The following is a 27,213-nucleotide window of genomic DNA, read 5'->3' on the forward strand; positions in this document are numbered from 1 at the left end:
TAAACATAATATTCTATTGGGGTTTGTGTGCAGGGTTTATTATATAATTGGCAAAAAATAAATTGTATAGGCTAATGTTGATTAATATCGTTTCCATGTGGTTATGGTGAACATTTAGGCCCATTCATGAATGACTTTAGTCGGAAGACTTAACTAATTTACCCGATTTAACGTTAAAGGCTGTTGATTGTAATCGTTCAACCGCACATGAGTATGCTACTCCGTCAATTGCAGACTGCATAAAATCCATTCAGGATGTCACGGGTGCCTTGTATCCAACTGCCGGTCTCATTCAATGAATGACGTCATTCTACTCTCAGATAGCGTGTGTGTGTGTGTGTGTGTGTGAGTGTGTGTGTGTGTGTGTGTGTGAATATGTGTGTAAAAGGGAGGGGTGGGAGTGCTTTTAGATTAAACGGTGAGCAACATAACATACACATGTAGTGTCATTTGAAGGCACTGAAGGTCCATGCTTTTGAAAAGGAATGAATAAAGTTCAATTTTGAAGGAATAAAATAAATCCAATAAATCCAATAATCCATAAATCCAAGAGCTTCAAAAATGTGAATAAATCTGAGAAATTGGAAAATTTGTATATTTTGTAAATTGTGGAACTTGTGACTAACAGTTGTGTAAAAAAAAAAAAAAAAAAAAAAAAAACTTCCATACAGTAGTTTTGATGGCGACAAAATGTTGTACCCCATGCTCTCCTTTGTGAGCTGTCTGTTGTGTGCAGTCTTGTGTCCTAGCAACGCAGGAATATGCCATTTGGGGGTGGCCCGGTTAAAATGAATATTAGTTTTATAGTAAGTCAACGTTTTGCTTGGACCACGTGTATATGGAACCATTCTATAAACACAAATACACTTCTTTATACACATGTTATGGTTTTGGTGAGTAGAAGTCGTCCTAATTTTATCTGAGGAATTCCAGACTTCCCTCTTCCAGTTGTAATTACGTGGCCCACCACTCTTCCGCCAACAAACAGCGCGTCGTTGAAGAGGCAAGTTCGAAGGTAAGGTAACAGTAAGTTTGAGGAAACGCAAACACAATATGAATTTATACTTTTTTTTAGACTGTGTGCATCTCCATGAAGTTTTCTTTTGACTGCGTTTCTTTTTCGGTGTTGCAGTAAACTGCTGTTTTATTACAAGCGGCCTGCCTCTGCTTCTAAATAGACGATAAAGTTAGCAGTTGTCAGAACACACACGTAGTTAAGGGCCAACCGTTTGCCTGAAACTCGACAGTTTAAGTTTACGCTGAATATTATTTTCACCACTTAGAAGTTAATTATCTACTCAAAGTTCATTTGATATAATTATGTAGCACTGTAGAGTCCTATATGGTTAGCTGCGTATTGCAGTTTTCCCCCTCAAATCATGCCCATGTACCAGGTGTAGCTAATTAACCATAATTGTAGTCAGTTGGTAATTTTTACAGGTAGCCATTTTATGTTGCAGCTGTGTAACATAAATATACTAAATGTTAGTTCATCAACAGGACGATTGTACCTTGAATATACAACAAATTACAGTATAGTTCATTTACGTGTATTTACTTGTTTGTTTGAGTGTTGATAGAATACATTTATGCCGCGGTTTGTGTTATTTATTTATAAGTAAGTGATGTTGGCCAGTGCCAATGTCAAACTATATAAAGAACAACTTTAATGCGTTTTCGCTTAATGGTAATTTAAAAATTCTATGGTCTGTAATTATTAACAATATTTCAACTATTATGTTTGTTCTGACATCAACAATTATGATACAGTTAAGATAATAAAAAGATACTACTGTATAATTGTTTTTTATGTCTTACATTTCTCTGCTTTTATTCCTCATTGATAACGAAATAATCTTGAAATTTCTAATAATTGTAACTTTCACCCTCATGTTTCTTCTCCACAGCGGATGGAGAACTTTATCCTGTATGAAGAGCTTGGGGCAGGCAGTAGCTCTGTTGTCTATAAAGGAAGAAGGAAGGGCAATCTAAATTATGTGGCCATCATCTGCACCAACAAAGTCAAGAGACCTGAGATCACTAACCATGTAGGATAGTGCTTAAAACTTTATAAACTTATTAAGACATCTATCACATTTTCAATCATTTTTTTTCTACTAATAATATTGTTTTATGCAGCCTGATGAGACCCGAAATCACCAACCATGAAATAATGATTTAAAGATTATTAAGAGCTATATTTACTTAAAACAAGTATGATCTCATCAGAAAAATAGCTTTACTACAATCACTTATTTTAAAAACCATAGCTTTTGAGCCTTTAATAAAGAATACTTACTCTTTATGTGTAAATCCTTGTTTCTGTTCCCTGTTAGGTTCGTCTCAGCCATGACTTGGATCATCCAAACATAGTATGCTTCTATGAGTGGTATGAAACAAGTAACCACCTTTGGTTGGTAATGGAGCTCTGTACAGGTCAGTAATTATTTCTGGCACTCCTAATAAGCAGTAATGCATCATCAAATGGAATTATCTCATATATTTCATCCATCAAATGATGGGAAGTGAAAAATGCATCTTATTGTAGCTTACAAGTGGCATGTTTTTTTTTTTTTTATTTGTGGGAGGGTTTGTTGGTTTTTAAAACAGTGCAACAGGTGTTAGTATGTAAGTAAGTTTCTTTGTCTCTTTCTCTCTCTCTCTCTCTCTCTCTCATGCTTGCTCACTTGTCTGTCTTTCCATTTTTTTTTATTTTTTATCTTCGTTAGGTGGTTCCATGGAATCTGTGATTAGTCAGGATGGTTGTCTATCAGAAGATGTAGTGAGGAGATTTGGATGGGACTTGGTCAAAGGACTGAAACACATCCATGAATTAGGAATCATTTTCTCAGACTTGACCCCTGCTAAGGTTTGCATTCATGTATGTAAGACTGTCAGTATAACAGCATAATTATCATTATCTTATGGATACAGTAACACTCCCTTTATCCCCATAGATTCTACTGGATGGTAGTGGCATCCTGAAGTTTGGTAACTTCTGTCTGTCCAAGGCAGAGGGAGAGACACTGGAGGATTTCTTTACCCAGATCTCTACATCTGAGGAGTCAGGGGAGGGAGATGGCAAAGAGAACTTTGACAACATGAGGAAAAGATTACAAGGTCAGATGACCATCTTTTAATCATGTTGGCTCTCTGTGTATTGCATTATTGATTGATGGAGGAGCTAACCAGTACATTAGCAAAGAGGAGTCCAAAGATATAAAACTTTTTGATGCATTTCAGTTGAATTGAGCTTATATATGCTGTGGGGAACAAATTAGCAGCTGGGAAACACATGAACAGACAGCAAGGATTTTATGTGACAGACAGGGTGGAAAAGCCTTCAGGGGAAGACTACTGGCCAGATGCCCAGGTTTGCAATAACAGGAGATGTATTTTAGGTCATAACAAAAACATTACTTGTGTGGGTGAATTCAAAATGACATGAGGAACAAGGGGATGGAGTAGTTGTTGTTATGACATGGTGATCACATCAGAGACTAAAAGCTGAGTGCGGAATTGTATTCGATGCTAATAAATAATAAAGAATCCCACTTACCATCAGTAATTTAATTTATTGGTTTAACATCAACCAATATATTGATTAGACTCCACAATTTACCACATGGTAACCAAGAATACAAAACTCATAAAAATTTACAATTTGACCGAAGCTCAACATCAGAACATCTTTATTCATTATGAGGATTCATATCTTCTTGTACTATTTTTGTCTTTCATCATTACCATATGTGTATGATGTATATTTTCAGGTTCTCCAACTTACAGTGCTCCAGAGGTTTTGCAAGGATCAGAAACCAATATAAGCTCTGATCTCTGGGCTCTAGGGTGTATACTCTACTACATGTACACTGGTATCCACATATACACGCACGCTGACACATGCATACGCTGAATATGATTAAGTGCACATGAGTATAAATTCATTTAAGAATGTTTGTTTTTCCTTTTTAAACTATTGTATATCGGGCACCTATAATTCATGATGATAATTAAGACAATTCTTTATTAGGAAATATAATGAAACTACTAAAACTGATGACTATATTCTGAAACACTAAACTGCAAAAAGGTGAAACATTACACCAGTTATTAAAAATAGGATACATTACTGTGCTGTATTGTAAACCTAAACCCAGGCTGACTTTGTTTTCCAGGTAAACCTCCATTCTTTTCTGATAGCTACACTGAACTGACAGAGATGATTTTATATCAGGAACCACCACCTCCCAGACAGACAGGTAATACATACTCTCTCATACACACACTCATATGCTTACTGTTTGTTTAATTAATTAAAAATATCCTCTCTGTTTTTTGTTAGTGTTTTCAGTCAGTCCTCCCAGTGATGACTTTCAGAATCTTCTGAAAGCCTTGCTCAACAAAAACCCAGATGAGAGGTCAGTTTTATAGACACACGCACAGGTCGAGCACACACACTATTCTGCTCCTGCTGTTACTACTATCATCACAACATTTTACAACATTTCATCACATCAACGCTGGAAATCTTGGGGTAGCCTACTTGATTTGATTACAATTACAATACAACAGCCTCCCTGTGGCCCTTGAGGATACGCTTTATAGCAAATGGGTGGATGGGTGGAAACAATACAACATCCATACTGTCACTTTTAAATTATAGCACAGAATTTAGTTTGTACCTTGATTGTCTTGAAGGTAGCTTATATTTTTAGCTTGACATCAAATTGCTATAGATCTTACTGTTGCATATTATCTATGTTTCTCAGTCTAGATAGTTAAATGTTCATGAACCTCCAACAAAATTAAACACATTTCCTGATGTTAGTCCATCTCTTTATCTTAACACTGTGGCAATATTATTGTGCTGCGCTCTTAAGAAAAAGTTTTGTTAACAAAGTTTTATTAACAGCTAGAGCGTTTCCATGAAATTTACTTAAATTCAGCATTGAATTACTTAAGAATGCTAGTTTTCATTTCATGTTGAGCTTAGGGTCATTTTTCGGTCTCCTTCTCAATGTTTAGTTTTGTTGTTAGTTTCTTTTTTTGTTCTTTAGGATGGACTGGCCAGAGTTGCTGGACCACCCTTTCTGGACATTAATACTGATGGAGGAAGAAGATGTAGAAGACGGAGAAGAAAAGGATGAAGAGGGAGATCCAGAGAAAATTAATTGTGGTGAGGGAGTTGGTCCAGTTATCTTGAGGTTTGTAGCTTTATTATTTTATTTTTTTATTTTATAGCTCCTACAGCCTTCTTTCTACAAACATTTTGTTGCCATTTAATGCATCCAGATTTGTTTTGTGAAACAGCAGTAATGCACACATTAATGGTAGCTGTAGATGGCAAAGTGCTGTTCAAATCCAGCCTAATCTTTTCCTTCTGTTGAATAGTTGGTAATAGTATGTGTTCTTTCAATACCTCTACAGACACACAAGGATTCCTGACCCTTTACGTCCAGCACAGGCAGATCAGTGTTTGAACAGCCACTCAGCCATCGCCCAGCCAGCCCATAGGACTTGTCAGAAACTGATCTCATCACAGAGGACAACTGCAACAACAGACAGACGGACTGATAGCCAACAAGTTGTCAGATCCACTACCTGTGGAGTTTTAAGGAACAGCCAGGACTTGGACAGGGAGCTGGGAAAGGAGAGAAGAGGGCAGGGGCAGGCAAAAGTAGAAGATGAACCCAAGTTAACTCGGGCCCAGCAGTTATGCTATACACTGCAGCCCCATAAGTCATTTAAACTAGGTAACACATTCACTGATGTCTGTGTTTGATTATGTTTATGTGTTTTAGGTTAGACATGAGAGTTTAAATGATGGCCATAATGTATGTCTTCTGTTCATGTGGACCATATTTGTATGTGTGACAGGTTGATATGAAGGGTTGTTGATTGGACATTAAATACTGTATTTATTGGAAGCAACCACCATCGTCACACCCATAAGCAAAACTGTTTCACAGCAGCAGCAGTGAGAATGTGTAACTTTTTAGGCACAATCAGCAAACTCGTGCTGCATAAAGAAAGATTATTTAGCATGGTTTTCATTCCTTTACCACCTTATTTTTCTGTGTTTGAACTGTGTGCATGAACATGGCTGTAGTTATCTGGTTTTCTAGATAAGCCAATTTTGTTCTATCCTATTGTTTCCCTCTCTACTGCAAACCTTTGGATTTTGCTATTGTTCCTATTGTGCAGATTTAATTTCTGATTAAAATGTGTGCTCAGTCTTTCACCTGTGTGGCCTTTACTAGGCATGTGTCCCAGACATATGTGTGATAAAGCAACATCCCCTAGAAAATCAGATTCAGTATCTTGTGTGCTTCTTCCTCCAGATAACGTATCAGCGCTCAGGCCAAAGAGTGGTGTGGATGAGGACAACACTGAGGCCATTTTTCTGCTCAGGTATTCAGTTCAGTCCATCTACTGCCGGTCTGCCTGGTCTGCCAGGGTTTTCCTGGGTCACAGACTTATTCCTGTTTTCCAGGTTAATCATTGAGCTGCTTGTTCTAAATTCTTTATGTGAAAATATATAAATTATATTGTATGTATTATATTATTGCATGATATTTTAATATTCTTTTCCTGTTGTTCTTCTAGCTCCCGTGCCAACTCAAGAAAGAGCTGTAGTATGTCAGACTCTCCGAACCAGAACATTGTACCTCAGGTACACCATACATGCTGAAATCTGCAAACAGCAGTTAGATGTGATTCATTCTAATAATGATAACATGGTTAACTGGCATACTGGCAACTTAGCTATTGTACTTCAGTCAACTTTTGCTGAGGTTGATTATTCTTCTCTCCTGTCTTTCCTTTCCGTGCTCCAAGGCCAGTACTGGTACTGACATCGCATCCTGTGTGAAAGCTCTTCTCCATACTGACTCTGATCTGACTGTCACCCCAATCATGGACAACCCCAAGGTACATATCGGACACAGGCTCTTTCATATTTCTGAGTGTTTTCAGATACTTAAAATACATCTATTTTTACACCTATTTACTTTTAATGATCTTCAGTGTCCTTGTGTCTTTTCTGCTGTTCCAGTTTTATTATAACCTCCTCAAACAATTAAATTGTATAAGTAAATTTGTATTATTTTTGTAATGGTAACAATGAAATATGTATCAAATATGTATGTTAACTTTTCAGTTCAGTAAAAAGCTTGCATACATACATTGCTAACAGGGAGGAAGGAAAATAGTTACATGTGAATTTAGACTTTATATTGTTCTCTTTCTGTTTACCAGATTTTTAAGAGTCCTCCTGTGCGATTCGATCCTAAAACCCTTTGTGTACCAGCGCATTCAGGTACATTTGTTTTTGAGTCAGTATTAAGAAGTTTTGTACAGAGAAAATTCAAAGGGTCTCAGTGTATGGTTACTTGCCCTCTCCTCTCTTCTCCACTCCGCTCCATTCCACTCCACTAGTTGAGAAGCTGCAGTCCCTGGGTGATGAAGGGTGGGATGTGTTCCTCTTACAGCTCTGTTCATCCCTTGAAGAACACAATCCCTCCACTCCTCTCTCCTCGTCCTCCACTGCTACTGCTCCTCCCTCCACAGCCACTCGCTCCAAACTCAACCTGCTGTGTTACCTCTGCTGTGTGGCTGGACATAAAGTTATTGCTAACAGGCTGATTAACTCAACACTGGTAGGAAAACATGGATTTACAGAGGATCCCTGTTGAAATATTGTTGCATCACTACTGGCTGGGTTTATTTTTGCAGTTTGAGGGAGATTTCAGACCATAACATTGTAAGGCAGTGTGGGAGTCCTTGCTCTTAGCTGAGTGAAACTGAGGTTGTAAAATAACCTCATTTTCTGTGTTTGTATGTTTGTAAACTCTAGCACAACATAATAAATTATGAATTTAGTTTTGTACCCTCTGTCATGTACATGCCAGCCATTTATTTTTACCTAGGAAAAAATAAAGAGCTTCATCAGGAAGATCTAACATGCATGGGTTTCTTGCCATTGCTCCCAACTGGTCGTTAGTCAAGTGGGAGTCATAAGTGCAGTGACAAGGTCATAGTCCCATTGAATTATTCAGGGCAAACAAACAAAAGGACTTCTCTTTTATTGGACTTTGAAATACTTGAGAACATATATATCTTAAATATATATGACATTTACAAACATCAAATTTGATCAAGCTTATTAAAAGGCATAATAAATCTAAAATCCTTGTTTTACTGTTACATATCAGTTCTCACAAATTGACTTTCTGCTTTTTCTCTATATCTGTCTCTCCAATCTACATCCTCCTACATTCAGCTTCCAGTTTTGATGCAGCAGTTACGACAAGCTCCTAACTGGGATGTGTAAGTACAAATTATGTTTCCAATTCTTTTAATTCTCTTTATACTAGGGAGAATATTGTGCAGCTCTGCGGTAATGTTGGAGAAGTGGTTTCTACCAATACATAGTAAAAAAACAAAAAAAAATTCTCACTCTTGGAGATGAACTACAAGCCACTGAGATACTCAAAATCTAAGTGATGTGACAGACCTGCACTATGATAGAAAAACTGCTTTAAAAAAAAAAGCACTCAGCCAACAGCCAAAATTGTTTTCTGGCTGCACTAAAGCAACAAACATTAGGGGCAGACAAGCATTTGGAACATGGCATACCCACAAAGATGTCTCTTTGCTCACTCTCCTCTCTCCCTGTTCTTTACAGTTCTTTTACAACTGTGTTTCCTACTTACTGCTATTAACACAGACACATAGTTTCTTATGAAAGCTAAAACAAAGTGGGTGTTTACAAAGATCTGGTGCTCTTTGTTTCGTTTGAGTTTACAGGCTTTAGACATGAACTGGAAACTGACAACAACTTGTTCTTATCAGTGATCTATTTAATTAGGACTGTTTCTTCATTGGAAAATACTTTTAGATTGTTCTGTGTTGATATACAATCAAACTCAACACTTGTCACATTTTTTATTAAATGGAAATAAAAAAATGTTTTACAGACGGAGCAAGGTTCTCAGAGTGATGGGTCTACTGGCACTGAACTGTACTGAACTTGGAGAGGACAGTCCTGTTTCTGAGGTCCTGAACACACACACACACACACACACACACACACACACACACACACACACACACACACACACACACACACACACAGGTCTTCCAATCGGAGGACACACAATTTTCTATGTTTCCACTGCAAGTTCACATTTATTGGTGAATTTCATTCAGACTGGAGTTACAAGTACAGGAGCAACACTGGCATTTTAGAAAAAGTATAACCTAATCATTCTAAAAAAATGTTGTCAGTTTTACTCCAAAGCAATACAAATGCTTAAAGTCAACTGTTTAATAACTAACAATAAAACAGGGGTATTCCTAAACCTTTGCTAAACATGTTGAGGACTCAAGCCTGCAGTACTAGTTTGCACCATGTGATGGCTGTATATACCAGCAGGAGCCCACCATATGCATATCACAGAAAGGATGAATGCATCTATGCATAAGAAGATACATAAAACATATGAATAATGAGTGCAGTATTGCATACAGTATGTATAATTGTTGCTTTATTTATAGTAAGTTCTGGTTAATTTTGCTCTGTGCATCTTTTTTTTTTTTTGTAATTCAGAAATTATAATTTTTGTTTGGACATTATTTCATCTTAGAGGTACAAATGTCACCAATAATGAAAAACCTGAAGCCTGACATAAAGGGGAAAATTTCCTTTACCACAAGATATGGATGGATGTGGTTGTCTCTGTCCACTCTAACTTTATAGTACTAGTGTGTACCAGTAGGTGGCATTAAAGCTACAAGACAATAAGTCTTTCATTAGCCTCAGAGACACTGAAAACATCTCTCTCTCTCTCTCTTTCTCTCTCTCCCTCCCTCTCTCTCTCTCTCACTCTCTCACTCTCTCTCTCTCTCTCTCTCTCTCTCTCTCTCCCCCCTGCAGTCCTGCAATAAATACTATCTTCATGAAGAATATAATGTTTTGTTTTTGTTGAAGCTGTTTCAGAGAGGACTTCATTCAACTTAATGGTCACTTTGGAAGATTTAGTTTGTGGTGACTCTTATTTTATCCAGTCCAATTACAAGACAGTTTCAACAAAAACTGAACATTGTAACCTGCATGAAGAATTTATTTGTATTAGTCTTCACTAGTTTTATCTAGTTGTTCCTAATAAACTGACAAATGTAACTACATCAGTCTTATAACCCATAATCATCAAAGAAAAAGTGCTGTAAAGTAATAGGACACACTTGCAAAGTCTTTTAGACGGACACACATGGACAATTCAGATGCTTTACTGAGCCCCCTTCAACACACATCCACATACAAACACACACACACATTCAGACAGTGTGGTGCTGAACTAATTCAACGTAAAAGCAGTTTAGTATGGTGGTGAGGTCTGGAGCCGCTCTCCTTTATTTGATCCTTTCATCCTGAACAGATCTAAACACCCTTTTCCTGTCTCTGTTTTCGACCTCCTCTCTACTCTTCTTTGTCTCTTCGTCTTCTCAATCACATCTGTTTATTCTGAATGAAATCGATCCGGCTACAGCAGTTCTGATTCCACATGCGCTCCCTTTCCCGGTTTGTCTTTTTCTTCTCTCTTTCTCCACTTGTTCTGACACTTTACTGCTACTAAGTCGTCACGGAGATTTACAAAATGGCTGACTGTGGCATAGCAGTGTTTTTTCGGTGCGCCTGTTGTTAAAGACAAATGGCGGAACGTTTTTTTTTCTGCTACCCTCCATACTTCCCTGCAGCTTCCGTTGGATGACAAATTGTTAAAAGAAGGACAAAGCTGTACGTTTGTGCCTGTGTATATTTGTGTGCCTGTTTGTGTCTATGACCATGTGTGTGTCCACCTATAGACTCAGCAGGGCTTCTGTGTGTGTGTGCGTGTGTGTGTGTGTGTGTGTGTGTGTGTGTGTGTGTGTGTGTGTATGGTGTGTGTGTGTGTGTGTGTGTGTGTATGCATGCGTGTGTGTGCGTGCGTGCTAGTGTAGGTGTGTTTGTAAGTGTGCATGGGCTTTTTTGAGAAATGTTTTTGTGGGATCCTGTGTATGTACTTTCTGTGCCTGTGTTGTTCCATTTGCGTATTAGTGTGTGTGTATGTATGTTTGTGCGTATTCTTATGTTATAGTGATATACTTACATTTTCCTGTGTGTGTGTGTGTGTGTGTGTGTGTGTGTGTGTGTGTCGTCTCAGCAGGGGTTCTCCTGCTGCAGTCCTGCTGATTGGAGTGTCAGGGCTGGGTTTAGTTACCATGGTAACTGCTATATGCTTCGATCACCCCCTACCCCTCCGCCCAACACACACACACACACATACACACACACACACACACACACACACACACACACACACACACACACATACAACAACTTTTCTGTCTCTCTCTCTTTCTGTCTTACTCTGTGCTTTCTGTCTGTTTGCTGCTTTCTCTTTTCTCTCTAGTCTGTCTGTCTTTGTCCCTCACTCCCTCTGTCTCTCTTCTCAAATAGAAGTAAATAAGAATAACATTTTCTGGGTTAATATTACTAATGCAAGCTTACTGCTTTTCTTATGTGACTTAGGGAAGCTGTGCCTTCGAAACCAACTAGATAACATTTTCCCCTTCACTTATCATCACTTATAAAGTTTTCTGTGGCTTTTACAGTGGTTTATCCTCTTAAAGCTTATACTGTGCAGGTTGTTTCATGAGGATATGGGGTCTTAATGCATTCTAAAAGCTCACAGCAATCTTTAGGAACATGCATTCAGAGGGCACTGGCTCCAGGAAAACACTACTCAAAGCATTTGTGAATACCTCTTTAAAGTAAGAATGAGAGTTCAAAACACTTGTATTGTACAAATATCAGACAACTAATGGATCTTGATAAAATGCATTCAATTCAAAACATACTGTACAGTATACTGTATGCTTATGGTCAAACTGAAAATGTAGTTGTGTTGTTTCTTGGAGATATCTGTTGAAGATATTCCAAGAGTCTGCTTTAATCTATATTCAACAACTCTTAAATTAGGTGTTTGATTCATTACTGAAACTGTTTAAATACAGGAAATATTTTTGCTTTGTATAGCTGAGCTATACATTTTGTTTTACCATTGACACCCAGTATGTCATATCTGTCATGACACAGTGAGAACATATATACATTTTGCAAAGGTCAATCTTCGGTCATCTCAGTAAAAAGCTAGCATGTTAATTTGGTAAATTATAAAAATTTAGGAGGAAAGCTGGGTGGTTGAAGATAAGAGTGTTACTTCTGCTTCACATACCAGTCTCCTCTCTCACCTCAGCAGAAACAAACCTTGTATTAGCTGTTAAATCAGTAAAGTCATGTGAAGTTTCCTCTTTAAATCTCTCATTATCTACCAACCTGCCCTCTGTATTCTTTCTTTACACATCTGGCTGTCCCAAGTGCAGACACATAGTGACTGCTCATGTGCACTATTTGAATCTGTCATAGTTGTGTGCATATGAGCAAAACTTCTGGGTGCTGTGTTGGTATGTCTTCTTATTCTCTGTGCAATTATTTAGTGTTGTTTATGCATGTAAATTGAGTGCATATGTTTATGTGTTTCTGTGTGTGTGCATTCATGTGCATCATTTGATCTGAGGGAGTGTTGATGCTGAGATAATGACAATGGGTTCTAGGGGAAAATAGTGGTGTGTGCACCCTCTGCCTGAGAGCAGCTGTGTGGCTAGTTTCAAACACACCAGAGAAACTAAACTCAGGAAGGGAGGGAGAGGACAGCAGTACAGAGCATGTAGGAAATAGGCAGAAACTCAACAGCACATGTGCACCATTAACATACTGGGTTAACGTTGACACAGCATGGTATGAGTTTATCATCTGTGTATATGTTTGAATAAGGGTAACTAAAACATTCTGCCCTAATCTCAGAGTATATTAGCAATAATGCTTAGACCTACTCAGGATTCAAGTTGCAAACTGATACCGTACTATGCTCTTAGATGGCTCAGCATGAGGATACACTACGGTTCTTGGGCAAATATAAAAGGAAAGAATAACTCCTCAGGGAAAGGGAAAGATGTCGAGAGAGAACATGACAAACAGACTGTTACCACTTCTCACCCTACAATGAGAAAGAGAGACAGAAGGTGAGAGACAGTGGAAAAACAAGCAAGTGTGAGAGAAAGATGTAGGTGAGTGAGTGAAGATATTATGTGATACATACATAGAGGGCCATTCAAAGTACAGCAGAAGAAAATACAGAAGTAGGGAGAAAAACAACAGAGGGAAGAGAGAGAACAGAGAGATGGAAAAAGAAAAAGTGGAGAAGGGAGAGATAGAGGAGTGAGGCAGAACTTGCATCAGATCACAGAGGGGGGAAGCTGGCAGTAATGCTAATGCCAAGAAGCAGCGAGCCAGCAAGGCTGTCTCTGCATATACTTAACTCTCTCTCTCTCTCTCTCTCTCTCTCTCTCTCTCTCTCTCTCTCTCTCTCTCTCTGTGTGTGTGTGAGAGAGACTGGTGTGCATATGATTGCATGAATTTGTGTATCTAGTTATGTGTGTGCATCTACTTAATGCTATGAATATGAATGTATGTGTATACATTTATACATGTGTCCCTTACTGTGTAGTTCAGTGTGTGTGTGTGTGTGCAAGTTTGTGTATGCATTTTAGTGGTTTTCACTGAGATTGTTGTTGCTGCTGTTCTGCTCTTTTTAATGCTCTCCCTCTTTCCGAGTCCATTTTTCTTTTCTCCATCTTTCTCTTCTTCATTCATCTTTTTCTTTCCATTTTATGCATTCCCTCCTCATCTTCCTTCTCACTGGTGTTTCATCCTCCGTTTCTCACTCTATCAGAATCCGAATCAGAAAAACTTTAATGATCCCCACAGGGAAATTGCTTTGTTACAATTTCACAACACACAATTTGGAAAGAGGAAGTAAATAAGTAAAAAAGTAAACACTACTATGAAACTACTATGGAATACTAATAATAATAACAAATACACAGTAAGTGAATAGAAAGATGTACAAATGCAAATGTACAAATTTACTGGGAAATTAACAGTATTGTTCAAAGGTAAACTGAAAGAGTTTAGTTGTACTGATGGAGCTGTGCAGATAGAATTGTATAACTGGATGTTCAGTGGAGCACTTAGTCATTCTGAGTTTCTGACTGAACATGCTCTTTTGGTTAACCAGAACACTGAGTAGAGGGTGGGAGACGTTGTCCATGATAGAGAGTTTTGACAACATCCTCCTCTCCACGACTACATGCAGAAGTTCCAGCTCCATCCACAGGACTGAGCAGGCTTTTCGAATCAGTTTGTTGAGTCTGTTGGTGTCGGCCACCCTCAGACTCATAAAACATCTGCAGCATGGTGCCACAGAAGATGAAGGAAAGCAGGAAAGAGAGCCAACTCTGGCCTTTCCTGTAGAGTTTCTGCTGGTCTAGTCCAGCTTGCTCTCCAAGTGGACACATATTTGTACACTCTTACCATCTCCACCATCTCTCCCCTAATGGAAAGAGGAGTAGCAGGAGTCCTGGATCTCCTGAAGTCCACCATCAGCTCCTTTGTTTTGCTGATGTTGAGCTACAGGTGGTTCAGCCCAAACCAGTCTACAAAACTTATCCTTTACCTGTGATGCTTTTAGTCTGACCTCTCAGTAGTCTCTCATATTTTCGTCATATCCAAAAAGTTTGCAATAGTTTCACCCCAAAATATAGTCTTTTTATTTTTGATGATTGTTTTTTTTGTCAGAGCAGGAAACCGAGGCCCGATGAGAGAGCACATGTGACTGAATTATGTTAACAGTTTAGGTGTGGAACTAACTTATTTAGACCTCTAGAAGCTACTCATTACTACTCATTACTACTCAGAAGCACATTATTTTACGGTCTGTTAAACTTTTATTCCAACATTGGATTTTATTATTTTGAATAAGGGTGCACTGCTACAGATATTCTTTTACCCCTTCACACTACTCTCATAGCATTACTTTCAATACTTTACTTATTTAAGATACACTTATTAGTAAATGTTCACAAAAAATCAGGTTTCTTCCATAGCCAACTGTATTGGAACTTTGAGGCCAATACTGATATAGATATTTGAGGATTTAAAAAATGTCATCATTATATGTTGGCCAATAATACTTATAACACATTCAACATAAGCAACCTTGATATGTATTCCCTTGATCAGTTGTTTTTGTTTGTGACCAAGTAAACAACTGAGCATTTAACTGCGTAAAAATCAACTTGTAAGTACTCTCTGATAAACAAACTATATAATGGAGACACTGTTTCTAAATGATCACATACCTTATTTGGCATTTATTGTTACTTAATGGCCAACATATGCAGCGATATTGGTATATCTGGAATAAGCTAATTTTGGCCGATATTGTCCTGGTCAATTTATCAGTTTAACTTTTGTTTTTATAGAAGAAATCAGTGTTTGAAATCAGTGGCCTCTTTGACCTGTGATGTTTAGGAAATCAGGTTACTGCAGAGAGCCAACTGTAATCTGGTTAGCTGAAATGCAAATACTAAACAAATATGGTTTTGTGTTAGGATGTATTATATTATAGGCACTGTGACCAGATGTATTCATTCTGGACTCATGCAGATACAACCATTCCCACAAAGCATGGGTTTTTGAAATATACTGAGTGAAAGGAAATGAAAACCTTCCACACTGTAGAGAAATTAAGATTCTTAAAGATACATAAAATCATTAAATGTTGACTAAACTCTGGCGTATTTTCTAGTCAGAAATTTCAGTTTTATAGAGCCTAGTTTCCTAGGTCTGTTTCCATTTTTTAATTTGCAACAAAAAAGAACAGAAGAGCTGATAAAACTGTATTGCTTTCTCTTTTCTCTTTTCAGGCTGTGTCCACATTGACAGACCTATTGAGGGATAATCTGAGAAATAGTAAAGTAAAGCAGTTCCTGCTGCCACCACTTGGAGAGTTCCTCTACCTCATTGCATCTCAGGTAGACTCGACTTGACAAGAGTATTCTTTCCCCGCCCGCCTTTTAAAGGTTATTTTCTGGTATTTTTCTTTTATTAGACAGGCCAATAGTGAAGGTGGGCTGTGACATTTTATAAAGGTTTCTGATGATGTCTGAGTTTTGGTACAAGTCTTTTTGCACTGGTTTATGTGAAAATCCAACTGACTAACTAGCTGGGAAATGAAACAAAAGATTCAGGCTAATGCAGAGATGTGAAGACAAAAAACCCCACTAATGCTACTACTGTGAACATACGAATGTGCAGTCATTTTCAAAACCAACAACAAAAATGAAATGCATCCCCTCTCAACAGTTTATTGAGTATGACTGCACTTTATGAACACGGGCACTTTTAAATAAGGAATATAGGTAAAGTAAGGTAATTTTATTTAAAAGTGTCATAGACCAAAAGGTGCCCAACCCACATGGCCCTACTAAACACTATAAACATAACAAGCAAGAGCAATAAAATGAAGAGTGAAAGAACAATTATAACACACCTTCATACATGTCAAAATGTGACAAATATGAACACAATTCAGTGCTGTTGGTAATCATCTTACACAAATTGAGCTAGGTGAAACACTTGTGTAGAAAACAAATGACGATATACTGCAGACGTTTTAGGAAAAAACCTATATCTAAAATTGTGATATGATGGACAATAAAACAAAAAGTATGTTTCATACTGACAAAAAATCAATCAGGGTCCAGCTAATTGCATGGAGAGAATGTGTGCCATTTTCTGTAGCAGTCACTTACTCACTCATTGTGCAAAATCTTTGGGATGGTAATCCTCATAATTTGATGTCTTATTATTAGCATAATTAGGGTACTGAACTTGGCATTTTTCTGTTTTGTATGTCACTTAAGATGACCATACTAGAAGAAATCAGTGGTCTGGCCAGGCCTCTCAGACTTCTGATTTCAATCAAACATGCTTAATCTAATCTATCATATAGTGTGTCAGTGTCTTCAATTAAATCTCGGACAAGTACTCCCAATGTTGCAGAGGCCTACTACTACATACTAGACCTGTGAATGACATAATCAGAAAAAATCATTGAATTCATTGATTGGTTCATATTATTACATGCTGTGAGAACTATCAACCTCAAACAATGGTACGCTGGCAAACTGTAAAGTTGCTCACCTCTAGTTTGCTGTGCAAATAATGTTCAAACCAACCCATAACATTGTGTTTGCACAGTATGCACCTTACTCTTCTAGGCCATCAGGACCAAGAGATGGGTTTTTAAATGTTGATAGTGAAAATCATCTTTCTTTTCCCAGCTCTTGAGTAATTAATGTGGAATGACTGCTTTCTTTGGAGTTAATGAGTCAAAATGAATGATGCCAAATGCAAGAAAAGATCCGAAGACATCAGTGAAAAAGAACAACCTTGAATGAAAGGAATGAAACTGAGCTCATTCATTTGGTAGTAGTGTTTAAATTTACATGCTGACTAAACTGAATTGACCCCCAGCAAAGCCAAGAGAAAGACTGGAGCAGACCGTAGACCTAATTTGACTTCATTAGAAGAGGTGATCCCAAATTATTTCTGGTTAACCTCAATCTAAGCAGGCAAGTTGATTAAGTATAAGATATTTATTTTCACGAGTGATGGATAACCTTCAAAATCAATCACTCTGGCTGATTACACTTATTACTCTCCTGAAGCCACCGAAAATCTCATCAGTGTTTTTCCATTGATGCCATTGTGTTCCTAACAAATAATATTCTTTCCCTCCTTGAGAGATATGGTTCAGTTGTTCATTGGCACCTTAAGTGCTAAGTGTAAATGTTTGTCAGTTAGTTTTAGTACCAAAATAAATATTGCTAAATTAAAGATATATTTTTTCTTTTTTACAGGACATTTTTGAAAAATCTTTTTTTCTTCAGGGCACCCATAAAATCAGTGTGGGAAGGGTTTTTATGCCTCCCTGCCAGTGATAGCCAGGGCCAGAGGCATTATGTTTATGTTTCAGGTTGTCCGTCCATCGTGATATCTCAGTAACACCTTGTGGGAATTTCTTCACATTTGGCACAAATGTCCACTTTGACTCGAGAATGAACTGATTAGACTCTGGTGGTCAAAGGTCAAGGTAACAGTGACCTCACAAAACACGTTTTTGGCCATAACTCACAAATTCATACGCTAATTATGACACGATTATGGTGACATTTTATATCCAAATGGTCAAAGGTCAACTTCACTGTGACATCATAATGTTTTACAAAAACACCCTTGACTATTATTCCAAACTGTAACTCAGGAGGGGGAGATTCTGATTGGTAAGATTGGTAATTCTTGTTTTCACTGTGACTAAAGTTTTAGGGTGACAAAGTGTTCTTGATCTGAGTAATTCCACTATTTAGTGAATGAAGTGTCAGGTGTAATAAAGTAAATGAGGGTTTTATTGAGGAGTAATAAAGGGATTTACTTCAATGCATTGGTAACAGCTTTGAACCATTAAATATATTTGTACTTCAAGGGTAAAGTCAGCTTTATTTTGCCTGAAGAAAATCCAAAAGTTCAGGCCTCTCCTTTCTCTCCCTGGAAGAAATGACTGCATACTTGTGTAACAAGAGTGCTTAACAACTCTAGTATTTTGCTCTAGGGTCCAAAAAGTCTGTAATACAATTATAACTTATACAGAAAGCTGCTCCCAGAGTTTTAACTGAAGCACAGAAGAGCTCAGATTACTTGTGTTGCAAAGTCCCTATGCTGGATGTTAGTTTTAGAATAGATAGAGGAGATTCTCTTATTTGTTTATAAACATTTTCATGGACTTTATGGTTAATATGCTACCAAAGTGTATCTCTGGTAGAGCTCTAAGATCCACATATTTTGCTTAATTGTAGAAAAAACTCTTTACACTTTACACTGTGGTGAAGCTGGCATGTACCACAGTATGGTCTGTGGCTCACTCGCAGTGGCTAAACTTTGTACTGTACATCAGTACATACAGTTAAGACAACACATTGTCGAGATTTGATATAACTTATAACCTTTTCAAGCACAAAAAACATACACATAAAACTTACTATTCCCATGTGGTGGGTACAGTTGGTTATGGTGAAAAAATCATACTAATTCAATTCTCTGAGTCATCTTTTACAGCACATGTTGTTGAAACCATTCACTGAATACAATAATACACAATATTTAAGTCGTCCGAACAGCATCAGTGGTAGCTATATCTTCATTACAACTGGTAATCCTAAACAGAATTTTAACTCATTCTGATAGGTGAACCCACTTTGCCCATTTAATGTCAGGAGAAACAGTTTTATTGGACTCATTTGGAATGGCCTTTAAAGTGTCCCCCAGTAAAATCATCTGCTTTGGTCCTCTGTTCTTCTGCAGCACCAGTCAATGACAACGATTAGCTATAGCCTCTAGTGCTGTCTTTATCCTCAAGGTTAGATATAGCCTGGAGCCTTGCACAGTAGCAATGGAACATAGCAATGTTTCATAAAACATTTAAAATTCTGGTTGAAATAATCTGAATTTTGTGGAATGTAATGACAGTGCTGGTATGGCAGTATATATAATGTATTTTGTTTGGAAAAGAAGTACACATTCATTCAATATTAATTTTCACAGTTTCATATAATTGGAATTTAAATATCTTTGGGTTTTTGTTAGTTGTTAGTTAGACAAAACAAGCAATCTAAATCACTTTGGTCTCTGGTAAACTGTGATGGACATTTTTCACTATTTTCACCAGTCATAATGTCTTAATGGACTATTTGATAAAGTAGCTGAGAGATTCATTGATAATGAAAATATTTATTTGGAGTGCTGTGAATTTTTGAATGTTAAATGAAAACTTTCATGAGTATGGTGAACGTTTTGTCTTTTAAGTCTTTTTTTCTACCTCTTACATAAAATAAGAATGAGATGTTTGAGTTCACCAACAAGAAAAGTTGAAGAAAACATTATGTATAATGCTTACACAAACTGTGTTTCTAAGTAAAATCAATATTTTGAAGAAAAAGAATCAGCTGAATTTAAATAGTTATGAAAGCATGTTCATACACAGACGGTAACCAAGTAATCAAGATGTCACGGCTCCTCTTGCTCCCATCTCCCCTCCCCAACTTGGCCCTTTCTTGCCCTTTTTCTCACTTCTCTCTACTTGCATCTCCTCCATGTTATCTCTCTGCCTTTCTCTCACTCCTACTCTACTCCTCCACTGCCCCCGCCCCCCCATCCATACCCCCTCCTCTCTCCTCTCACCCTTTCTCCCTGTCTTTTCTATGCCTCTCTATCAGGAAGAGAAGAGAGGCTCCCCAGAGGGACTGTGGTTCGTTCCCGCTGCCGCCTACACTGGCTTAATGAGGAGCCTGCGGGAAGGGGTGAGTGTCTCTGTGTATGTCTGCGTGTGTCTGTTTTTGTGTCTGTGCCTGTGTAGCTGTGACTAAGTCTCCCTGACTGTGTGTGCCTTCGAGTATGTGAGTATGTGTGTGTGTGTATGCGCAAGTGTGTGGCAGGGGATCCCTGTGAACAGTAATGATGAGGCAGCTGTGGGAGCCTAAAGCGTTGTTTGCCAGCTGCAAGTCAAGGGCATGCAGAGCAGTCACACACACATGCGCACGCACGCACGCACACACACACACACACACACACACACACACACACACACACACACACACACACACACACACACACACTCTCTTACCTGCATCAAACACAACCCTTTACTGCTCAGCAGCCTGACCTCAGCAGCAATTAGGACCCTCCAGACACACACATACAGTAGTTGGAGCAGAAGCACAAGCAGGAATACACGTAGCTCTTTCCTTTTTGCTGGCTTTCTTTTTTGTTTTTTTTCTCCTCTTTTTCTATTTAATTATACTTCCCTTCTTATATTAGTCCGTCACAGAAAGTAAAGCTGTGTCTTAAAATTTGTTAAGAAATAAACAGGTAATGTAACAATGTTGGCATCATGCTACTGACGTTTAGAGACTGAAACTGGAAACTGGGAGAAACTGGTCTTATTTTGGTGTGGGCCTCTGTTTTAGGGCTTGGCAATATCTTAATATTTTTAGGATGAATGGCGATACATGATACCATATCTCTGTATTTTTACAAAGTGGGCTAAATGTTCAGTTGTCAAAGCCACATGTGAAATGTCACAAGCACTTTTATTGAAACAGACTGTGATCATGTAAATGAACATTTATATAAAATATTCTTAGGATGTCTTGTTTGAGTGACTCTCCTCAGGTCATTCCACATCATCTCTACTGGGTTAAGGTCTGGGCTGACTGGGTCACACCAACAGGTGGATTTTCTTTGTTTGAAGTCTGTCTTTATTAAAGTTACTTTGATATTTAGGGTAATTGTCCTGCTCCATCGCCCAACTTTTATTGAGCTTCAGCAGGTGGACAGCCATCCTGACATTATACTGTAAGATACCTTGATAAACTTGGGAATTCATTTTCCTATCCATGATGGTGGACTGTCCAGACTCAGAGGCAGCAAAGTCCCAAATTATGACCCTACCTAACCTTTGGGACAATGTTTTCATGTTCGTATGCAGTAACATTTTACACCATACATAGTGCTGCATGTTCTTCCCAAAAAATTCATCCTTAGTTTCATTAGTCCACAAAACACTTTCCCAGTAGCATCGTAGAGTGTCAAGCTGCTCTTTGGCAAATTTTAGGCATGTATGTGATGTTTGTTTTGGAGAGAAGCAGCTTCCTCCATGGTGTCCTAGAGATTATTTTAAGCCTTTGGCTGTTACTCTGAAGTTTTTACTGATCGTTACTGATCATTCTGTGTTGTGATCTTGTTTTCATCAAATCATGTACAGCCAAGTGCCTCCCATATCACATCATAATATATATAGTATTCTTCTTTGCACTGTTCTTACATGGTCAGCCATTTCTGCTGAATGAGGAATATTTTGGTGGGTTGTGAGACTGATAGATACAGTGGACAGGTAGAGGGAGAGAAAGAGATGGATGGATGTTGTTTTGTCTCTCAGAGGTAGAAGGGGTCTTACTGTGGTGGCCCACTATAGCAAAAATGAATATAGATGAAACTCTGGTCTGCACAGTTGTCAGCTAGTACCTACTGTTGCTTCATTACCACTGGGAGTGTAGTGGGGGGTAGATGAACAGAGGAGGGGTGCATGTGACAGGAGCAGGGAGAGGGGTTGAGGGGAGGAGAGAGGAGGTTGACTTATTTATCATTATTGAGCTGTGAGAGTACGCTGATGGAAACACACACACAGAGACACACACACACACACACACACACACACACACACACACACACACACACACACACACACACACACACACACACAGCCTTAGGGACCAGACACTCATCCTCAGACCCAACCTGCCTCCCTCTTTCCATTTCTTTCTCACCCTCCTCTCACCTCCCTCTCTCAACCCTGTCTCCCCCTGACTGGCTGGATGCACCAGTACATTTGGTATTATTATTACAGAGCTGCCTAATAGTGTAACTTTGTCTCATGGGCATTACATTCCTGACATTAACAAGGTGGTCACAATATACCATAGCTTACTATACTTCCATAGACAGTCGTAGTCATAGTTGTAGTAGAAATAATGATATCATTCCTCATGCACAACTGCCATATATCTGTGCACCCTTCCAGGAATGCAGGGTAACTGTGCAGTTACACCAGCATTTATCACTACCAGTTTTATTTATCACAGTGCAATGGAATCACTGCTATCATTGGATTTTCTCTCATAGACAAAGGAAATCCATGCAAAGCTTAAAGTAGAGCTTTGGTGAAATTTGCATTGCAGACAGCTACTGCTGTCATCAACAGCAGTGTTGTAATTGTCATCATCACTGTGTTACTGTTCTATATTAATTTGCCTCAAAAAACCAATGCCTTTGTTAGCCAGACAACCATTTTAGGGTCAAGTCTTTGTGCAATAGCCGCCATTATATCTAGCACGTTATAGTCTACCTCTGTATATAAAATTTGAAATAACAGGGATGATTCTTCTAAATGTGAGTTATTCATGTTAACAAGGTTTGGGTCACTTTTAGCTTACAACATAGTGAGAGGAAATGCTTAATGATTTTTTTGTATCATAAACTGAACATCCTGTGTCAGATGTAATAACTGGATGAAAGTTTTATTTTGTATTAAATGTTCACTGATCTGATGGAGGTGCATAGGTGACAGAGCCAATGGGAAGAGTCCATAGGAGGGACTCAGGGTGTGATTGACTTGGATAATCCAGCCGTTGGTTATACAGAGTTGGACATCTGGTCAAAAAGACAGCAGAAATATGAACAATGTCAGTCCTAAACTGATCATTTAAGTAAATTTTTCTTGCACAATGCCTGAATGACAGGCACCAGCACAAACCTACTTTACAGCACAATGCAGTGCTAAATAGCCATGTGAACCATGTTTTAATTCTAATAATATTTAAAAAGTTTAGCATTAAAAGAATGTTTTCACAAGTTTGTTCAAATGTAAATGCGTCACAGTCTGTTTAGTTTAAATTGTATTTCTACAATTTAGTTTTTGAACAAATCAGAACTTAGTTTCGATTGAAAATTCCTTGTATTCACCCTGCCATGTCATGCAGCCATGTAATATAAATGTGCTTTATTGACCTAGAAAAATTATGCTATGTCAGTCCACTATGGCTCAAAAATAGGTGAGAGCTTGTATGCATACAGGAAAATAGCATTATTCACTGTTTAGAGACATACTACCATCACACATTTTAATTTGCAAACCTATTTTCAAAAACTAGTTTTTATTACTTGTGGGAGGTCACAGAGAGAAGTCATGTAAAACAGTTTTCCTCTGGTGTACAATGCAGAACCTATCTTTGGAAGGAGCATTTTTCCTGCTTTGAGTTGGCTAGTTGAAAGAGATGTTTTAGAAGATGATGTTGCTGGAGTGAAGATTTAGATAATGAGAGAGAGTGAAACATGAAATTTGTGATAAGTAAAGGGGGTTGTAGGGAGACAGAGGAATGGGCAAAAAGGGGCAAGGACAGCAGGCATGAGATTAACTTTGACAGAGTAGAAGCTTCCAGGGAGAGTGAAAGTTGGAGCTCAGTGGAGAAAGAGAAAAAAACAAACATGATCAAATTTTTTTAATAGCTTTAAGTTAAAATTGCTTGTTTCCTGCTTGCTGCTACAGGAAAAAAGTTGGAGAGAGTGGAGTTGCCTAAAAACCACAACAATGAGCTAAAAGAGCTAAAATGCTATATATAGCTGAGGGGAGCTGCAGAATTAGGTAGGAATTTTTTGTGCAGTTTGTCACAAAAACAGCACCAGAGTTGATATGAAAATACTGATTAGTGCAGCTTTAAATAAGATGTTTGAGCTAACTAGCCCTCACAAGATCAGTCAAGTGTGGGATGGGGCCATTTAAGATTCAGAAAGATTTATTGTCTCTATTGGGTTTCACTTGACCTTGAATTGAAGGCTAAATATTTGTTAACTCCTACACAGTGATAGGGATGTTAAGATGGTAGCAGTTTGCTGTGGTCTTGTAAGGCTGTGGTAAGCCTGTGCAGTTCTGAAGTTTCTGAGAACTTTGGCATTTTAAACTATGCTTGGCTTATCACCAAAGCCTTTTATAATATTGCCAATATAATATTGTCTGATTTGATATGTTACCAATTGCATTCTGATTAATATTGTTTTATTGCATCAGTGGTGCATCAAATACTTAGTGATGCATTTTAAGTGTGTTGTTGTTTGAACAAGGAGATTGACTGTCAATGGCCTAAATGTAAATCCAGTGCCACGCACTCTTTATCGCATGACAGCATTGAGATGCAGTGCCAAGACCCTGTCTAATGCGCTCCAGGCAGTGTGGTTTTGATGCGTTTTCTGACCCAGCGGATCACCCCAGCCCCCTCCGCTGCTGTTGAGAGTTTTCCTGATTTACAAGTAAAGCACTGGAGAAATGGATAGAGATCGTCGTACAAGAAGAAGGGTGGACTGGAGGGAGGGGAGGCACAGAGCCAAAGAGAGCATGGTGGTGGAGGTAGTGACAGAGAGGAAGAGACAGAAGGATCAGTGTAGTGGGAGAGGGGGAGGAGATGGCAGGGAGTCAGAGAGAGAAAGAGAGAGAGTTGTACTTGGAGTGGGGGAGTGGATGGCATGGAGTGAAAGACAGGTTTCCAGGCCAGACTTGAGCTGCAGGAAATTATTTATGAGCATGAACAAGATGATGCTTCTGCTGCCTATGAAGAAAAATCTGTGTGCGTGAGTGGGTATGTGCGTGTGTGTATGAGTGTGCGCGCGTGTGCGTGTGCAGCAGAAATGGGGTGTGAACAGTATTACAGTGATAGAAGCCAAGGGGCAGAAGGCAGAAATCCCCGTACATGAACACACATACATACACATGCACACACAAAGCAGTGGTGAGCCTATTAATGATTTATCACTATCTTCCACAAAGGAAAGGAGAACAGAGGGGGACTCTCTAAGACAGTCATGGGTCCTACCCTTGTGTCTCTAACATAGGATATGACCACTCCATGTGCATGCACTCACACGCACACACATGCATAGTCTAAGAGCAAGCCATTGTGTAATATAATAATGTACTGTTACCATGTTGTATTAATTAGCACATTTAAAAAAAAAAAAAAAAAACTGCCACTGTCATGCATACAGAAAAAGGAGGAAAGGACGATGACTAACACTGTGCGTCTATGTACTAGTATGCTAGTTTGCCTGTTAGTTTACATGTACTTGTCTGTCTGTCTGCTGGTCTGTCTTCTTTCCACTGTGTCTATTTGCACTTCTACTTGTTGCTATTTTATGCTGTTTTGGCCACGTCTCTCCCTCTTTCTTCATGCCTCACTGTCTGTCTGCTGGCCTGTTAATCAGACAGTCTGTCTCTCTCTTTGAGTGTGATTATTAGTGGTGTTAGATGTGCTGTGAGAGGTTGATAGATGGTGTCTGTTTCTGCCATAAGGGCTCATTCAAAACCAGGTGCACTGGCTTCTAAAGGACTTTAATTACAGAGGAAAACCACATCAGACATGTGAACACACACACTCGTGCATACACAGGCATACAGACAAATCCTGCATCAGTTGATGTGATGTAGTTTTTGTGATGTATATCTCTTTCTACTTGAAACTCAGAGGCCAGGTGCAAACATGTTGGGATATAAAACTAATCTACTGATCAACACTTGAAGACAGGATTTTATTGTTCAATATCTGTCTAGCCTTTAACTCTTTCATCTGAAAAAAACAAGGTTTTTCCAACTTTTTTTAGCCAGGGGTTCAAAGTTGTGTAAGTCTTGTCTGTCAGCCCTGAGCTGTAGAGTAAGGGAGATTTTTAATTTAACACAGTTGCCAGTAAGCCAGTTAGTCCTGTTGAAACCTGACGAAAAAGGTGGAAATCCTGTTTAAACTGGATACATCAGTAAGATAAAATAAAGGGAGCTACATCTTTCTTTAGCAGTTGCCAAATTCAAATCCAGGAAATATGAAATTGAAGAATGCATGTTTTGCCAGAGTATTATATCTATCTGAAATGACTATAAATTATTCTGAGTACCTACTCAGAAATCATGGCTGGATGTTTGAAGTGAGGATGTGTGTGGGCATGTCATTGAATTAGATCTGCCAATGACATCTCTTGAAGGCTGAACTTCATTTTCTAAATTTACCAAATGTAAGGTCCCCGACTATAAAGTAAAAAAATCATCCAGGAGGAGATGCAGAATAGGAGAAGCAGTTGAGTCAGAGAACCATTTCTAATCTTTGAAAATATCTCTACAGTTACTGTTTCTGTATTGTCACACATATATTCATATTTACCATTAAAAATATTCTTTAAGGACTGTGAAAATGGCTTATAGTGATCATATCTGATTATTAGATTACCATCTAATTGACATGTATATTTATTACATGAATATAAAGTAATTTGCTATTTAAGTTAAAATAAAAAAAAAAAAAACTGCACTGTGGCCCTCTCCAGCTCCAAGCCTAGTCTGAATGGTCAGGGTGAAAGCATCACACTCCCATAACATACCTGCTGCTGTGAGAGAGCAGGGACGATAATTACCACGCTGGTGAAGATATCACATGGTGGCGAGTGTGCACAGAGAGCACATGTACACACACACAAACACACACACAACTTATGAACTCATGTTGGAAGAACAGCTTGCAGCAGTAGGCTACAACAGTTTACATTTTTCTTATATGTTG

General features: G+C 38.4%; 1 protein-coding gene across 1 annotated transcript in view; it reads left to right on the forward strand.

The window, feature by feature from the left end:
• Nucleotides 1-997: 997 nt before the first annotated feature.
• Nucleotides 998-27,213, forward strand: part of ulk4 (unc-51 like kinase 4) — an 80,001-nt gene continuing 53,785 nt past the window's right edge. The window contains exons 1-19 of the mRNA XM_022753593.1: nt 998-1,015; nt 1,908-2,048; nt 2,337-2,436; nt 2,730-2,869; nt 2,958-3,120; nt 3,774-3,875; nt 4,179-4,262; nt 4,346-4,421; nt 5,061-5,207; nt 5,431-5,756; nt 6,345-6,414; nt 6,610-6,676; nt 6,841-6,933; nt 7,261-7,321; nt 7,441-7,661; nt 8,285-8,331; nt 8,982-9,060; nt 15,874-15,981; nt 20,281-20,364. Of these exons, the coding sequence (XP_022609314.1) occupies nt 1,911-2,048; nt 2,337-2,436; nt 2,730-2,869; nt 2,958-3,120; nt 3,774-3,875; nt 4,179-4,262; nt 4,346-4,421; nt 5,061-5,207; nt 5,431-5,756; nt 6,345-6,414; nt 6,610-6,676; nt 6,841-6,933; nt 7,261-7,321; nt 7,441-7,661; nt 8,285-8,331; nt 8,982-9,060; nt 15,874-15,981; nt 20,281-20,364 (2,106 nt within the window). The 5' untranslated portion in view covers nt 998-1,015; nt 1,908-1,910. The remainder of the gene's footprint in view (nt 1,016-1,907; nt 2,049-2,336; nt 2,437-2,729; nt 2,870-2,957; nt 3,121-3,773; nt 3,876-4,178; nt 4,263-4,345; nt 4,422-5,060; nt 5,208-5,430; nt 5,757-6,344; nt 6,415-6,609; nt 6,677-6,840; nt 6,934-7,260; nt 7,322-7,440; nt 7,662-8,284; nt 8,332-8,981; nt 9,061-15,873; nt 15,982-20,280; nt 20,365-27,213) is intronic.

The sequence above is a fragment of the Seriola dumerili genome, unplaced genomic scaffold (genome assembly GCF_002260705.1).
Source record: "Seriola dumerili isolate Sdu_G_001 unplaced genomic scaffold, Sdu_1.0 BDQW01000191.1, whole genome shotgun sequence".
NCBI lineage: Eukaryota > Metazoa > Chordata > Actinopteri > Carangiformes > Carangidae > Seriola > Seriola dumerili.